This window comes from Ambystoma mexicanum, chromosome 9, assembly GCF_040938575.1.
Source record: "Ambystoma mexicanum isolate Mex_15411 chromosome 9, UKY_AmexF1_1, whole genome shotgun sequence".
Taxonomy (NCBI): Eukaryota; Metazoa; Chordata; class Amphibia; order Caudata; family Ambystomatidae; genus Ambystoma; species Ambystoma mexicanum.
In genome coordinates, this window is record NC_090931.1 from 55651554 (window position 1) to 55668498 (window position 16945).

At 50.1% G+C, this 16945-nt stretch overlaps 1 protein-coding gene across 3 annotated transcripts in view; it reads left to right on the forward strand.

Annotated features, from left to right (window-relative positions):
- The window catches only part of ZBTB44 (zinc finger and BTB domain containing 44), a 564887-nt gene that overhangs the window by 290788 nt on the left and 257154 nt on the right, over positions 1-16945 (forward strand). For all 3 annotated transcript variants that reach the window (XM_069614134.1, XM_069614132.1, XM_069614133.1), the window contains one exon: positions 15423-15507. In XM_069614134.1, coding sequence (XP_069470235.1) covers positions 15423-15507 — 85 coding nt within the window. The remainder of the gene's footprint in view (positions 1-15422; positions 15508-16945) is intronic.

A 16945-nucleotide genomic window follows, 5' to 3' on the forward strand; every position in this document is an offset into this window, starting at 1 on the left:
CGAGGTCTCCTTGACTGGAGCTTCCCGTAAAGACACCGAGGCATCTGTGGAGTTTTTCTTTACCGAACTAAGGTTTGAGGCCCTTCGTGAAGAGGCTTTTACCAGGCTCGGGTCCGAGGTCCCTCGTTTGGAGGCTTAGGTAACCGACAGTTCTGAGAGGCCTGTTAAGGTCCTGTCGGTGAGGTATTCTCCATCGCTTCCGCTCAAGTGGTGATGCCAGTTCTGTTGAGGGGGCACGGAGTGAGGTCTCTGACCGGAATTCCTCTGTTACCGGCGTTGCTGAGGTACTTCCGTTGAAGGCTATTCTGGCTCATAGCATGTCTCAAAAACATTCTAGGTCACGCAGTACCGGCTCGGCCGAGGTTCCTTGTATCAAGGCTAAGATGAAGACCCCTGACCCATCTGTGGAGACCCCTCTCACTTTCACACGTTTCGCATGCCTCCTCAGGTGCTGACAAAATGGCGGCTATTCCTGCCAAGACTACGGCAGCCATTTTGGCTATCTCCCTTACATCTACGCCATCGGCGCTGGGTGTGGGGAGTGCCATTTCAGGTGAAAATTGTTTTCCTTGAGCGCATCCCTTTTTGTCCAGTTTTTGACTGGAATGCTTGGATGCCCCTACCGACCAACGTCTCACTCCCTACGGCATCTGCGCCCTTGATCTATGTTGATAACAACGGATTAGGGCCCTCTTAGCAGCCCTCTCTGTTACGTCTATGGAGTTACTCCGCTCATGAGGCCTCCTCCAGTCGCCCATAAATCGTCGGTGGAGGACACTTTTTTTCGGCAAATTTCAAAAGCTAATGCGCTCCTACCCCATGAATGACTCCCCATGAAGGAGTATTTTTGAGGCTTGTTTAGAGAGAAATGCCCTCCTGCGCCGTCGGTCCCAGTTGTGGCACCAGTAATTCCGCCAGCGCCGCCTCTACAGGCCGGGCCTCCACCGGATCTCCCGCCCTTGCCTCCATTGTCTCAGATGTTGCGCAGCTTGATCCCCCTGTGCGTCGTCTGACACATCTGGATCTGGATCAGGACAGTGAGGACCAGGCCCGCTCTGTTAGAACCTTTCACGAACGGGTGCTGGACATGTCTTTTGGATGTTCCAGTACCCGAGGCACCCGTTCCGAAGGAGGGGGTTCTTTCGGGGCGTTCGCCTTGTCTCCTTTGGAGCGCACCGGCTTGTTCGGCTAAAACGTCCTTTTGTGCGAAGTCCGTAAAGTCTGGGAGAAACCATACTCTGGACTGTTTGTTAACAAAAAGATTTACGCTAGCTATAGGCTCCATTCTTCGGAAGAAGTGGCCTTAGCGTTGTGTCCGCCCCCTTCCTCCACGGTGGTGGCTGCTACACTACAATTGGCTGCTGCTACACTACAATCCAGACCTGCTTTGTCTTCTACAGCGCAACGCAGGTTCTGGCCAAAGAGGACAAGCTGCTTGACTCTTTGGGGAGGAAGATTTTCGCTAATTCAGCCCTGCAGTTACGTCAAGCTAACGCAGAACTGGTATTAGCTGGGGCGAATATGAAAATGTGGAAAGGTCTGTCAGAGTTTGAGGAATTAATTCCTGCTAATAAACTAGAGGATTTTAAAGCGGGTTTGTCGGATGCCAGGATCCTGGTGCAGGATATGCTGGAGGCCGTGGTGCATCATGTCAACACCTCGGCCCGGGGCCTTTTGCTTGGCGTGGACACCTCGTCAGGCTTGGCTGCACGCTACCAAGTTCTCTAAAGAGGTGCAGAGCAAAGTTCTAAACCTGTCTTTTTATGGCAAGGAGCTTTTTCACTCAATGACAGATGTTGAACTGACTAAGGCTAAGGACAGCACCCAGACCGCCAAGTCCTTGTCTGTCTTGGCGAAACTGCCTTTCAGGGCACAGAGAACGTCTTTGCAGTCTTGGTCTTTGGTTTTAGCGAATTTCTGGATCGGAAGTCCCATAGGGTCGATAAATTCCTGCCGACGGTAACAACGGGGCAGGTTTTTCTCCCTTTCCTCAGCCTCCTCTTCAGGTTCGGGTGGCGCTGCCACTGATAAACCAACTAAATTAAGTGTCTCTGCTCTCGCAAGAGACCCAGATGGGGAGGGCGCATTGCGTCTCACTGGGAGGCGTGGCAGGCCATCACTGAGGACCGGTGGGTCTCGTCATTCGCTCGGGCAGGCTTCCACTTGCCCCTTCCCCCTACCCCACCGTTCAATCCCTCCTTCCAACAGTCGGGGTCGCCCTCCCTCAGAGCCCAGATACAGAAGTTGATGGATCTCAGGGCGGTGGAACCCGTTCCCCCTAGGGGAGCGAGGGGAAGGATTCTACTCCCGGCTGTTTACGGTGCCCAACCCCAAACCAGGCTGGCCTGCTCACCACCCTAGACCTTTCCGAGTTCAATCTCTCTCTACCTCAAGAGAAATTCAAGATGATCACGCCCTGTCAGATAAAGTCCTCTTTACAGAAGGGCGATTGGGTCAGCGTGGTGGACCTTCAGGATGCTTATATGCATATTCTGATTTGGAGTCCACATTGGAAATACCTATGTTTTTCCGTGGGGAAGGAGAATTTCCAGTTCCATGTGCTCCCGTTTGGCCTCAGCTCGGCACATCCTGTCTTTACCAAGATGTCGGTTATCGCAGCTCATATTTGGCTTCAGGGTATCCATGTGTATCCGTATTTGGACGATTGGCTGCGCAGTCCTTGTCCTCAATCGGGGAAAAAAGGGGGACTGGACCAACTAGACCAAAGATGGCAAAAACTGTTTCTCAATTCTTTTTTTTTTTTTAACTTCTTTTTATTGGTTTTACAACATAACATAACCCCCTTTCTCCCCTCTTCCCTCTTCCTCCCCCTCCCTCTCCCCGAAGGCAGCCGCAGTATGTTTATGGTCCGATGCCTCCTCGGGCCTGGCTCAAACAGATGTCGAGTTTATAGTGGGGGGCCGGTCTCTTGGCGACCTCCCTTCTTTCCCTGGGAGTTTCCTCTGCTTTCGTCCATGTGTGTATTCGCTGGCCTTTCCAGGTAGGATTGCATTGTTCAGTGTGTGCGTTGGTCCTAATCTCGTCTCCTTCTTCCCATTTCTTCCCTTTCTCTAAGTTATGCGGTGCCCCGTCGGCGTGGGCGGGCCAATTTCTTAATTTCCTGAGTCGCTTGGGTCGTCCGTGTCATCCCTGCTTCTGCTGCCAAACAGGTCCTGCACCAGAGAGTTCCATGCCAGTAGTCTGGTCCCACTGTTGCTCTCCCCCTTTTGCGTGGCTCTCGCCCAGACTGCCGTCTCTGCTATTGCCCATTTTTGTAGGTCGGCCCACCAGCCCTCCCTCGAGGGGCCTTCGCTCTTGTTCCATGCCATCGCTATGCGGCGCTTCGCTAATATTGTCATCAAGTCTTTCATTTTTGCCACATGTGACATCTGCCGGTGCCCCCTTGGGAACAGGCCCAATAAATATGTTGCTGGCGATCTTGCCGGCATATGTATATCTGCTGTCAGCGCCTTTTCTTTCACCATATTCCAGAAGTCTGTTATCTGTGGGCATGACCAGAACATGTGCACCATGTCGGCTTGTTCGTCTCCGCAGCGCGGGCAGCACCGGGTCTGTCCGTCTCCCATCCTCGACATTCTCTTGGGAGTTAGGTATGCTCTATGCACTATGTAGATTTGCAGTTGTCTAAACCTGGCGTTCCTGGACACCTTTTTTGTGTACGTGAGGACTTTGTTCCATTCCTCATCTTCGAAGGGTTGTTGTAGTTCTTCCTCCCATTTCATTCGTGCTTTTAATGTCTTTTTGTTGGTGTATCCCAGTAGTTGCTCGTAGAGTCTGGACACAGTGTGTCCTCCCTCGGAAACATCATACCATGCATCTAGTTCTCCTTCGGTGTCCTCAGGCTCCGGCATGGTGTTCCACCTCTCCTTTATTGTCCGAACTAGGCTATTGTACAGGATGAATTGGCCCCTGTGTACATCTTGTTCATCCATCAGGGTCTGGAATTCAACCCATTGTCCGTCCCGCCACAGGTCCCCTACTTGTGCTACTCCTCTGTCCTCCCATTGTGCTCTATACGTGGCCAGGCTGGCCACTCGGGTGTCTACCAGCCCCGCCAGTGGGATATGTCTTGAGCAGGGGTCTCGTATGCCTTGTATCTTCCAGGCTCTTTTCCATAGTGTCCGGCCTAGTTGGGCTATGTTGGGTAGGTCTTTGGCTTGGGCGGCTTTTATCCATAGTAGTTCTCTCAGGTGGTATCTCCGGAGTGTTGGTCCCATTAGTATTGTCTATCGAGGTCTCTTCTCCCAGCCATCTCACCACAAATTGGAGTTGTGCTGCCAAGTAGTAATATTCAAAATCTGGGAGTTTAATGCCCCCCCATTCGTAGCTTCTTTGTAGTGTGTCTAGTGCCACCTTGTTTCTCCCCCCTCCCCACAGGAAGGTTCTCGCCATGGTGTGTAGGTGTTTGAAGAAGGACCTTGGTATGTTATATGGGATGTTTGTAAAGTAATATAAGAGTCGGGGTAGGACCGTCATTTTTAGCAGTGCCGCCCGGCCTATCATGCCCAACGGCAACGTCTGCCAGAATTTCATGGCGTTTTCGATTTTGTCTAGGGCTACTTGTGTGTTACCTGCATGTGTTTCCCTGGTGTCATGGTAAATGTCCACTCCCAGGTATTTGAAGGTGTTCGGGGCCCATGTGATACCCAAGTGCGGCAATTGATCCGTCGGTATTGCGCGTAGGCCTGCCAGGGGAAACAGTAAGGATTTTTCCCTGTTGACCACTATTCCGGACAGCCTACCAAACGTGCGCAGCGCCTCCAGCAAGTTCTGCAGGTGGGTGCGTGGATTCTGTATGTAGAGGAGTATATCGTCTGCGAATATGGATATCTGGTGTATTTCCCCCTCTATCTCTATGCCCATTTCTTTGTAGTGCATTCTTAGGAATACTGCGAACGGCTCCAGGGCCAGAATATATAACATTGGGGACAGTGGGCATCCCTGTTTTGTGCCTCGCTCTATGCTCCATTCCCTAGAAACTTGTCTACCCGTCTTGACTCTTGCTCTCGGGTCCTTGTATAGTAGTTCTATCCATCGTGTAAACCCTCGTCCGATCCCGTAATGGGTGAGCGTTCCCAGGAGCCAGTCCCATCCTACTGAGTCGAATGCTTTGATTGCATCTAGTGAGGCTACGGCACACTCCCCTCCCTCTTGGTTCGTTTTTTCTATAACATAATGGAGTCTGCGTAGGTTCCAGGACGTGTTTCGTTCTGGCACATACCCTGTCTGGTCTGTGTGGATCAGGGTGGGTAGCACTCTTTTAAGGCGGTTAGCTAATGCCGCCGTCAGGATCTTAGAGTCCTGGTTTATTAGGGAGATCGGTCTGTAGGAGCCGCATTCGAAGGGCGGCTTACCTGGTTTAAGGATCGGGATTATTATAGATTCTGACATGCTATTCGGGAGTCTTCCTTTCTCATATGCTTCTTCTAGTGTTTCTAGCAGTCTCGGGGCTATGTCGTTTTTGTATTGTTTATAAAATTCCCCCGGGAGCCCATCTGGCCCCGGAGATTTCCCTGTCGGCAGCTGGGCGATCACGTCTGTTAGTTCCTCTACAGTGAGTGGGGCGTCTAACATTTGGGCCTGTTCCTCCGTCAATTGTGGGAGTCTGATTTCCGCAAGGGCTTCCTCTAGGTCCCCTTCTTCCGCCTCCCGGACCCTGGAGTATAAGTCCTCGTAAAATTGCGAGAACACCTCGTTTATTCCCTCTTGGGATCTAATCACCTCTCCCTGTCTATTTTGAATTTCATTAATCGGCTCCCGCCTAGTTTCCTGTTTGGTTAGCCAGGCCAGGAGCCTGCTAGGCTTGTCCCCCTCAGCATGTAGTTTCTGTATATATTTCCCATAGTCGAGCCGCCCTAATCTTTCCCAGGTCTCCGCACACTGTTGTCGCAGGGTGGTGAGGTTCTCTCGTTCCGCCCCTTTCTGCCCCGCTTGTCCTTCGGCCTTCTCGATTTTCTTTTCTAGCTCATCTAGTTGTGCTAGGGTTTCACGCCTGAGACCTCCCATTTTCCCCATCGCCTCACCTCTGACTACCACCTTAAAGGCCTCCCAGACCGTTCCTGTGCTTTCCACACTACCCACATTATGTTCGAAATAGTCTTCTATTACGTTTTGGATGTGTTCCTGGAAGCCTACGTCCGATAATGCCTCTGCCCTTAATCTCCACGTGGGTATAGGGACTCTCCTGTGTGTGTGCGCCCATGTGATTCTCAGGGGGGGGTGGTCAGATAGGGTTCGCGCGTGTATGTGTGCCTCAGTAAATTCCCCCAGTGTCTCCTTGCCCGTAAACAGGTAGTCTATCCGTGTGAATGTCCCATGTGGGGCACTATAATGCGTGTATCCCCTCTCTTCCCCATGTACCTTCCTCCAGATGTCTTCGAGGTCGAGTTGGTCTAGTGTCTGTCGTAGTGCTCTCGCTGGTGGCGCCGCTCTCTTGTACTTATTGTCCGACCTGTCCAGCCGGGGGTCCAATGTACAATTGTGATCGCCTGCCCAGATCACCGTTGCATTCCTGTACGGGGCCAGCCGGGACGGAAGCGTCCTGAAGAAGGCCGTGGCGTCATGGTTGGGGGCATAGGTGTTCACCAGGCATATCTCCCTATTTTCTAGCATCCCATGGACTACCAGGATTCTGCCTTCCACGTCTTTTTCCTGGTTGTTGAGCTGGAATGGGACACCCGGGGCGACCCAGGTTATTACTCCCCTTGCGTAATTAGAATATGTTGCACTATACATCTGACCTCCCCATTTTTTCTTTATTTTAGCTTGTTTTTCGGCCGTCAGGTGCGTTTCCTGCAACAGTGCAATGTGGGTCCTCGTTTTGTTCAACCAGGTATAAATTCTGAGCCTCTTGACATATGCATTCATCCCTCTGACGTTCCACGTGACAATCCTCAGGTCATCTCGCTCCTTGTGGGGATTAGCGCTCGCGGTCTGTTTTTTCCCATGGGCCCGCTCAGTGTCTTATTCTCTTGGTTTGCTCTTGTCGGGGATTTGTGTCCCTTTCTCTGGCTGTTGAGTTTTGAATCGTCTATTCGTCCGCTTTCTCGGGTTGGTTCTCTTGCTGTTGGCTGCACTCTGTTGTGGACGGTCTTACCTTGTGCTTTCCACCAGCTCTTTGTTTGTGGGTGCTGTTCCCTGAATTTGCTTTTCATGTCGATTCTTTGTGTGTGACAACTGTTGTTTCCTTTTCTGCTCTTCTTCTTTCCTTGCGGGCTTAGCCTTAACTTTCGAACAATTATAACTATTAACCTAAATAACATCAACAAACGCCCAGCCTCCCCCCATCTGCTCGGGCTCCACCGCTCTCCAGGTGCCGCCGCTTCCTCCTCGGGCATGCCTGTCGCGGCGTAGTGTCTTGAAACTGACACTATAGACTTTGTTTTTACTGGGGTTTCTCTGTGGGTCTTGGCGGTTCCACTTCCCCGAGTCTTGTGCTCCCTTTGTAAGTCTCTTTACTGTAGGCTTTTCAACTTGGAGGCTGTCGGTTTCCCCATTTCGTTATTTCCCGGTAGGGTGTCTCTACCGCCTTGTTCCCGTAGTGTTGGATTCGCATGTCGTGCTCAGTTCTAGTCCCTGTTTTGCCGGGGGGGGTTTCTGTTTCGCTCATTTCTCTCTGCTAACTGCGGAATCCCCCGTTGGTCCATCCACTCCTGGGCGTCGGTCGTTGTCTCGAAGATCTGTGTCTTTCCGTCATGCAGTATTTTTAGTTTGGCTGGGTACAGCAGCATGAATTTCACCCCTGCCGCTCGAAGGCGCTCTTTGGTCTGCCAGAACTGGGCTCTCTGTCTTTGTACGAGAACCGTATAGTCTGGATATATTGTTATCCTGGCCCCGTTTCTTGTTATGTTCCCTCCTTCTCTTGAAAAAGTCAGGATTTTTTCCCTGTCCTTGAAGTTCATGATTTTTGCTATCATTGGTCTTGGTGGTGCTCCTGGGCGCGGTTTCCTAGTTAGCGCCCGGTGTGCCCTCTCTACTACGAAGCCTTGGGACAGGATCTCAGCTCCCACTTCTTGGATCAGGAGGTTCTCTATGTAGTTCGTGGGGTCTCTACCTTCCTCCCCCTCTGGCAGCCCCACTATGCGTACGTTGTTGCGCCGGGCCCTGCCTTCCGCGTCTTCAGCTCTGCGTTCTAGTATATTGATTCTCTCCAGTGCCTCCGACATTTGTGTTCGCGAGGTGGTTACTTCCACTGAGTTGCTCTGTACTTGTTGTTCTACTGTTGTCATCCTCTCCGCCAGGTTCCTCGTATCTTGTCTGAGGAGTCCTACATCCACCATCACTGCGTCCAGTTTGCCTTCTATCGACGTCTTTAACGCCCCTATGGCTTCTAATATGCTGCCTTCCACTTGCCTGATCTCTCCTTGCGTGGCGTATGGCTCCGGCATCGCTTTCTCCCCTGCCTCCGGTTGCTGGTCATCACTTTTGCGGGCAAATGTCTCCATGACTGTTTGTCTTCCTCTGCCGCTTTTTGGCTTGTCTGGCATGCTGGTACCTGCTACTCTTGGCTTGCAGGTAGGTCCTGCTTGGTCGGGGTCTGTTTGCGCTTCGGTGAGTTCTTACACGGTCCTCGCACTCACTTTCGCACTTTCCTGCGTGTGTTGGCTTTTAGTGCGCGTCTTCCTTCTGTTTCTTTTCCCCCGTTGTCCGTTTGCCGTGTCTCTCTGTGGTGTTCTCTTCCCACCCGCCTGTGGGTACTTGCAGTCTGTGTTTAGCGTGGGGCGGCTCTTCCCCTAGTCTCTGCCTTTGTTCTGGTGTTGTGGCGGGGGTCCGTCGTGTCGGGTGGATTTGTGGCTCGTAGTTACTGTTGAGGTACTGCCTCGTGAGTTATGTTCTCTCACCCGCTCACTAGTGGTCTTTAGTGATCTTTGGGGCAGCCGATTGGGCCGGGGGTCTGGGTCTGTGTGTATTTTTTTTTTTTTTTTTTTTTTGCACACCTCGTTATGTCGGTGGCTACCTCTCTCTTCTGTGCTGACCTTGTTGGGCCTCTGCTCCCCTCCGCAGTCTGTCTCTTGTTTTCCCGGTCTTCGTTCTGTTGACTCGGCGCTGCCTCACCTCTCAGGATCTCTCGCTGCTCTGCCGGGTCTCCGCTGCTGCTGCTCACCTCCGCGTCGGCAGGGGAGGGCCCTTCTTCGGTCCGATCTGTGGGCCGCCTCGCGACGTTTTACCTTCTCCAGTTCGGTGCCACGCGATTTCTTGCAGTGCTCGGGCTCCTCCTTCGCCTACTGCCGTCGGTACCTTGTCCTTCCGCCGCTCGGGGTGGTGCTGCGGTCCTGCTCGGGCCGGGTGTTGGTCCGCTGTCTCCCTCGGCTCCGCTCTGTACCGGCAGGGAAGGGCTCTTTTCGGTCTGGTCTGTAGACCGCCTCTCGTCCTCCGCTGCCTCGCCTCTTGGGATCTCTCGTTGCTCTGCTGGATCTCCGCTGCTGTAGTCCACCTCCACGTCTGCAGGGAAGGGCTCTTCTTCGGTCCGGTCTGTGAGCCGTCTTACGTTCTCCACTGCCTCGCCTCTCGGGTTCCCTCGTCGCTCTGCTGGGTCTCCGCTGCTGCTGCACACCTCCGCGTCGGTAGGGGAGGGCTCTTCTTCGGTCCGGTCTGTGGGCCGCCTCCCGTTCTTCACTACCTCGCCCCACGGGCTCACCTCCGCGTCGGCAGGGAAGGGCTCTTCTTCCGTCGGTCTCTGGGCTGCCTCTCGTTCTCCTCTGCCTCGCCTTTCGGGATCCCTCGTTGCTCTGCTGGATCTCCGTTGCTGTTGCTCACCTCCGCGTCGGCAGGGAAGGGCTCTCCTTCAGTCCGATCTATGGGCCGCCTCCTGTTCTTGAGCCACGCCGTCTTTACCTTCTCCGGTTCGGTACCGCGTTGCTGCGTGCAATGTTGTCTCGGGTTCTTCCTCCACCTGCTGCGGTTGCTGCCTCGTGTTTCCGCCGCTCTGGTGGTACTCCGGTCCTGCCTGGGCTGGATGTCGGCCGGCTATCTCACCCGGCACCGCTCTTCTCCTTCGGTCTTTCTTCGTGTGTTGGGACGCGGGCCACTATTTCAGCGTTGTGCGCCCGCCATTTTGTTGGTGGTGCCGCGCGTCTCTCCCTCTTCCCGTTTTCACTCTTCCGACCTCCGTTTTTCCTCGGGTCTTCTCCCGTGTGTGCCTTGGGTCTTCCGATGCCTTTTCCTGGCGTTTGTTCGGTTTTCTACACTGTATTTTCGCCTTTCTCAGGATCGTTAGTCGGATCTAGTGGGAGCCTCTCGGAGTCTGCTCACGCTTGCATGGCCGCCAAGCCACGCCCAACTGTTTCTCAATTCTTAGTAAAACATCATACTTATTTTACAAAAACGGAAACCAATTTTCACAGAATTTAATAAGCTAGGCTCAATGTACAAACACATCCCTCCGTGTTCTATTCAGTCATAACTCACACATACATGGCTCTTCGGAGTTCTTGGCACCAAGCAGTGGACCGAGACTCAAAAATTATTTATGTTCCATCTTTCATGAGAGCAGACCTTGTGTGGTGGTCGTCTCAGCAATCTGTCTGTCTGGGCGCGGCCTTTCAGGACCCCGGCCCGCTAGTGACGATCACGGCGGACTCTTCTCTTCTGGGGTGGGGTGTGATGTTGGACCTTCAGGTTTCCGATCTCTGGTCACCGCAGGACAAACTCCTTCATATAAATCACCTGGAGCTCCTGGCGATCTTCCTGGCGCTCAAAGCGTTCCAACCTGTCATTGTCAACAAAGTAGTTTGGATCTGCACGGACAATGTGGTGTCCATGTTTTATATCAACGAGCAAGGGGGTACCAAGTCCCCTCCTCTTGTGGATCTTGCCATTCAGATATGGTAATGGGCGGTTCAGCATGGCATCTGGCTGGAGGCAGTGCACATCCCGGGTCAGCTGAATGTTACTGCGTATGCCCTCAGCCGATGTACAATGGTCAGCTACTAGTGGGAACTGAACTCTGAGGTCCGCTTGCAAATCTTCCGGTGTTGGGGCACTCAAGAAGTGGATCTCTTCGCAATGGTGTCAAACGGGAACCTTTCCGTGTATGCCTCCTGGAAGGGGCTGGGAGCCTCCTCTCTGGGGGATGCCCTCGAAATTCCTTGGCTCAACATGAGAGCCCATACTCTCCCGCCTCTGCCTCTGATTCATCGGATGCTGTGCAAGCTGAGGAGCACGGTGAACTGTTCTCGTCTGCTTATAGCACCTTGGTGGCCGGCCAGGTTTTGGTTTTCAGAGCTTCAGCATCTGTCGGTGTGTGCACCGATCAGGCTTCCGTTGGTTCCCGACCTGTTTCACCAGAGAGATCGGCAGCTGTGGCACCCCTTCCCACAATTGTTCAGCTTGGCAGCATTGGTGCCTGAGTTCAGATCTTTAGAACACCTCAACTTGTCCGCTGATAAAATGCATATTATTCAGGCGGCCAGGAAGCCCTCGACGAGATCTCAACACAGGAGCAAATGGCTTCAGTTCTGCCACTGGTGAGTAGCCGGACAGCTGGACCCCAGGGGGGCTACAATCGACAGCGCTGTCCTTTGTCTCTCATTTAGCAGAGTCGGGCATCCATGTCTTGACATGCAGGACTCTTTCGGCTGTTCCTGAATACCTACAAACCCAGTGGTTAAAAGGCACTTTGCAGGTCTCGTGCGTCTTTACCCTCCTGTTCGCAAACCGCATCCGACGTGGGATCTGAACGTGGTCCTTACGGCCTTGTGCCATAAGCCCTTTAAGCCAATGGCTACTGTAGATCTTAAGCACCTTTCGTGGAAAGTGTCCTTCTTGCTCGCTGTGACTTCGGCTAGAGGTGTGAGTGAGCTCCAGGCTTTGTCGGTGGAGCATCCCTTTCTGGTTTTTCATAAGGATAAGGTTGTCCTGAGGACGAATCCTTTTTTCCTTCCAAAAGTGGTCTCTGATTTTCATCTGAATCAGTCAATCTCCTTGCCTGTCCTCTTTCCAAACCCAGACTCAGAGGCTGAGAGCGCATTGCCTGGATGTTAGAAGAGCGCTTAAATTCTATTTGGACAGAACATCTGAATTTAGGAGTTCTTCTCAACTCTTGGTGACCTTCGGTAATCCACAGGGTAAGCAGGCCCCCAAAGCGACTATTTCCAGATGGATCGCTGCCTGTATTATGGAGTCTTGCGCTGTTCAAGGCTTTCAACTTCCAAAAGGGGTTCATGCACAGCTGGTATGGGGCAAGGCAGTTGCTGTTGCCTTTCAAAAGTATGTCCGCTGGGAGTCCATCGCGAAAGCGGCTACCTAGTCCTCTCCATCGGCCTTTTGTAAACAATACTGTTTGGATTTGAGCTCCAGGTCTGATGCTCAGTTTGGCCAGGCTGTGCTTAAAAATCTTTTTCAGTAAGGAGTTTTCCATCCACCCGTAATTCCTCTGAGGAGTACTTGGGAATCTCCCATAAGTATGGAGCAAAGGGGACGGGATGTAGGAGTATAATAAGGTTAATCACCATAGTGACCACCTTACTCCTAGTCCATAGTCCCCTTTCCTCAATACGCCCGCCGTCCCCACTAATAAGGTTCCTCTGTTATTGCTTAAAGGCGATAGAAAAGGACTGATGGGCGATGCGCTGGGCGGAGCTAAGGAGGGCGGGGTTACGGCTGTGTGCAGTACCCCGCGTAAAATGAGAGGAAGGACAAATTTTTGAAAAATGTGATGCTTTTTACAAAGTGCTCCGGTCTTATCCCACAGGACAGAAGAATGTCCCCATAAGTATGGTGGAAAGGGGACTATGGACTAGGAGTAAGTTGGTCACTACTGTGAGTAACCTTATTAAATTCAAACATTCTTAAATGTGCCTACTAATCTTCGTTTATGTCTCAATGTGTTAGACACTCAAGTTTTCTAAAACATCCAGTTCTCATCTGTTGATAAATAGTATAAACCAGTAATCATTAAGTGCAAATCATTTGCCTGACTAGAATTCCTTCAGTTACAACCAATATTGTAGGTCTATGCCGCTCACCATAATGGCATTGTAGATGAGATGTGGTTGCGATTCTTTAGGCGAAAATTGTCTGGATGTCCAATTTGGAATTAATAGCAGTTGCTTGATTAGGTAGTTTTGGGAGACTTGTGTACAGTTTGCATAGTTGCCATGGTTTTGTAATGAGAGCATATAAACGGAACTCTTATTTCCGGTGTGTAACTGTTCTTTAAGGTAGTGTCTCAACATTACAAGTCACTAAAAGTAAGCGGGCCCTAATCCATGTAGTTGTTTTTTGACCACTTCGTTATTTCCAGCCGTATCCTTTTTTTATTTTTATTTTTATATTTTATTTTATTTTATTTTTTTAATGGTGGTCTTTAAAAAGTAGTCGGACTGCGGTTATTTGTCTGCAATGCTTACTCTTCACGTATATTCTCACCCGGGCAGTAGATATTCATTACCTGCGCAGATTCACTGGTTCATGTAATGGTGTGGAATCAACCAGACACCAAAGACACCAATTTCAAGTTAACAGCTGTTTTGGCTCCTAAGGAAGGCATGGGTGAAGGCCAACGGAGAAGGGAAATAAGCTGTACAAAAAAATCAGCCTCCGATTTTTCTAATTTGACCATTCCAAGAGCGAAGCGAGGATAAACGCAACAATGCAGTTTCGACTTTCTTCTGGTCGATTTTACGCCTCCCAGATCCCTCCCACCAAAAGGGCTCCTTGATCTCTTACAACCTCCTGGAAATTCTTAACCAGTGTGGCAATGGGTGAACTGTTACAGGGCCTAGAATATCTCCTTGCAGCTAAAAAGTAGGATGGTTCTGTGGAAAAAGGTGTTGCAATGGACCATTAAGCAATTATATGGCCGAGGGTCCTTTTCTAGGCCTACTACCTAGATTCCCTTTCACTGTGCTTCAAGTCTCACTGGACCTGAATCTAGTTTTGTGCCAATATTCCTCTTTGTGTTTGTTTCTGGATCTCATCAGGTCACCTTACCAGAATCTGAAAGTACATGTACCAAATGCATGCAACCCATTGTTTTGAGGTGTTTTTCTGGCAAGGTTACCAGCAGGAACTCCCCAATCCCGACGGTGGTAGACTATTTTCACGCTCCTTTGCTAGTGACCACAATAGACTCAGTGGCTCTCATCTGGCTCCTGCCAGGTCTGGAGTATATCCTACAGCTGGCCATCAACAACTCCTCTTTCTGGCACTTGCAAGATTTTGCCAGGTCCTGTGTTATTGGCCCAAGCCTCTTTTAATGTGCTCAGCCCCCTGCAGCTTTGCTGCGAAGTTTCTCTCATGTTGCCTGGTTAGTCTCAGGAACCGAGTTGCATCCAGTAAACTCCGCTGCCTCGCTGACACCTCTGCTCCTGCTATCTCAGTTCTTGCGCCACCTTGCTTTCATTGCCTCCTTTAACTCCAAAGCCTTTCTAAATTGGCTTCGTAATGAAACTGATTGTTTGGATAATTGTTCTATTTCATGCAGGATCTTGGGTTGGTCTGAGTCCCGTGACTTGCTTTCCCATCTAATGTCTCTTATGTGTTTGCCACCTTCTTCTCTTTTAGTATGGAAGCCACCACCTTAAATAGGGACGCTGCCAACTTAAAATCAGGCAAACCTGTCGTGGTGCCCATCCGGCTCCAATAGTTCATGTCTCTCTGCCAGTAAGTTATCGGTTAATGTCTTGTGTATTCGGCTCGCAAACTCTTCATTGCTCCTGCACTCCTCCACGCCATGCATAACTTTAAGTAATTCCATTTCACCATGAAAGATTACAACAATATAAATACATCCACTGAAATAGATACACAATAATAATTGTACTTCGCTTTAGAACAGCACCTGCATTCCTGTCATTCAAGCAATATATTTTTCTAACGCACAAGCATGCTTGATAGCTGCTCGTTCGTGCTTCGAGGCACTTTCCATATTTTTGTTGCTGCTTTCTAAACTTGATGTGCAGGAGGGTCCAGTATTCACGCGTTCTCCCTACTTTTGGGTGGTGGCGACATGGGGCTAAAGCTGTACCAGTGGGATGCAGAGGATCATGTGTGTACTGCCCCTCACTTGTCACATCGCATAGCGAGTAGCTCTTCCTGGCCCGCAGCACCCCTCGATCCTCACCTACCAACTCTTGGGACGCAATGGCCCATTAATGGTGAAACAAGGTGTGACTGTTGCCGTGGGTTACGACTTTTCGGTGGACAGACTGGCGTGAAAGTATTTTAATTTGAAAATGGTGCTCACAATGCTTGACCTTCATTAGGAAGATCAGCTTTAAAAAAGTGTTCATTGTAAGTATTCATATTTAATGCAAGAAGTATTCAATAGAATTTCACTAGGCCATGAGTCCTTGACTACTGTGTACTCAAAATACATTGTCTTTTAAAGTAGCTCTTCTGCTGTGACCTGCAGGCTTTTTTGCTTTTGTGACTAATGTATTTTTATTTTCGTAACACAGGCTCCATCGATGAAGGGGTTACTGAGGGATTACCCACACTCCAAGGCACAACTGGCCCCAATGTTCATCCGGATGACGACGATCGGTATGTTATGGACTAGAGTGAAAACTGTCAATTTACTCAGCGCTGTGATAGCTTTTACCCACAATCATTAGAAGCCGCAGATCCCCTAACCAAGCACACACGACCTTGAATGTAGGGCCTGCTTAAAATATGCAGCCGTTATTAAAACTGTAAAGGGGACCAGATAACCTCAAAGCCGTTCGTAACTAAATGACTCTAGGTGGTCATTTTAATAATTTTCAAAAGTAAGTTTGCACTAGTTTCATTGCAATTGCATGTCGAGGGTGGGGCGGGTTGGGGAAGAAATGCGCTTCACTTAGAATTGTTTAGTTCAGCCTTTAGTGTTGGGTTTCGTCTTAAGCAGGTTTAAATTCAGCATGTAGACTCAGCTCGAGACATAGCTAGTTGGCGCAGGGGTAGTTTCTTAATGAAGCTCTGTTGCAGTTCCATCTAGGAATTCTACCATTAAATAGGATCATGGAAATGTGCAAAATCTGTGGCTGAGTTTGCAAATAATTACAGCATTGGGGTTATTGGTTGGTGATACTGGTGTGCATGGATCTTTCTGACAAAGTAAACTTGCTAAATTTAGCACCCTATGATTTGCGATTAGCATATTTGCAAGTTGGAACGTTAATGCCGTTGTGTTCATTGTGCAGAATGTGGGCTTGCCACTAGCCATTTGCTAGTAATAATTGGCTCTTGGCAAGTAAGAAATGGTGTGCTCTGTGTATGTGTAGAATTGAGGTGGCAAGGGACTTTTTATGGTTGCTAGTAACTTGCAACTTGAAATGTTTACTTCGCCCGATTGTGTTGATTGTAGTGTTTTTTTTACCTGCAGTTGGAAACGTTTACGAGCACAGCCAACTTCCAACTATGTTGAATACCACTTTTGAGATTCTGACTTTTTTTTTCTCACAAGGTTTGGGTGGTAGATCAACCGTTCGTGCCCGCCTCTTAGACATCTTCAATGCCCTGCACTGTATTGTTAAACCAGATCTCCTCCATAGTGCATGAAAGAACTTGAATGTGAATGTTTCTGTAAATAAAATTCATAATGCAAGTTGTAGCCTTCCTAACTGAAACCTCATTCCATACCCTCGAGGTAGTCCCCATCATGCTTTTGCTAATGTAATCACGACCAGTTAATCCATCGTTCTGTTATCCCTTCATGCAAGACAGTTCGGTAAGCCTGCACAACAGGCTGGACGATTTTAAAGCTCTACAAAGGAAAGCCATCACGTTCATAAATTGAGAACAAGGCTGGTAGGTTTGAACATTTTTCCATGTGCAGAGCTCCAGGCCTCCGACTCCACTGGTCCCCATATGTTTGCCCCGAGTCTCTGCACCATGTATTCCCTTCATCCACCAGTCACGCACCAACTCATCTGGTATTGTACATGCACCTGACTCGGGATTTCCTTGTCGACTCTTAATTTCATTTGCAAGTGTTTCTGAG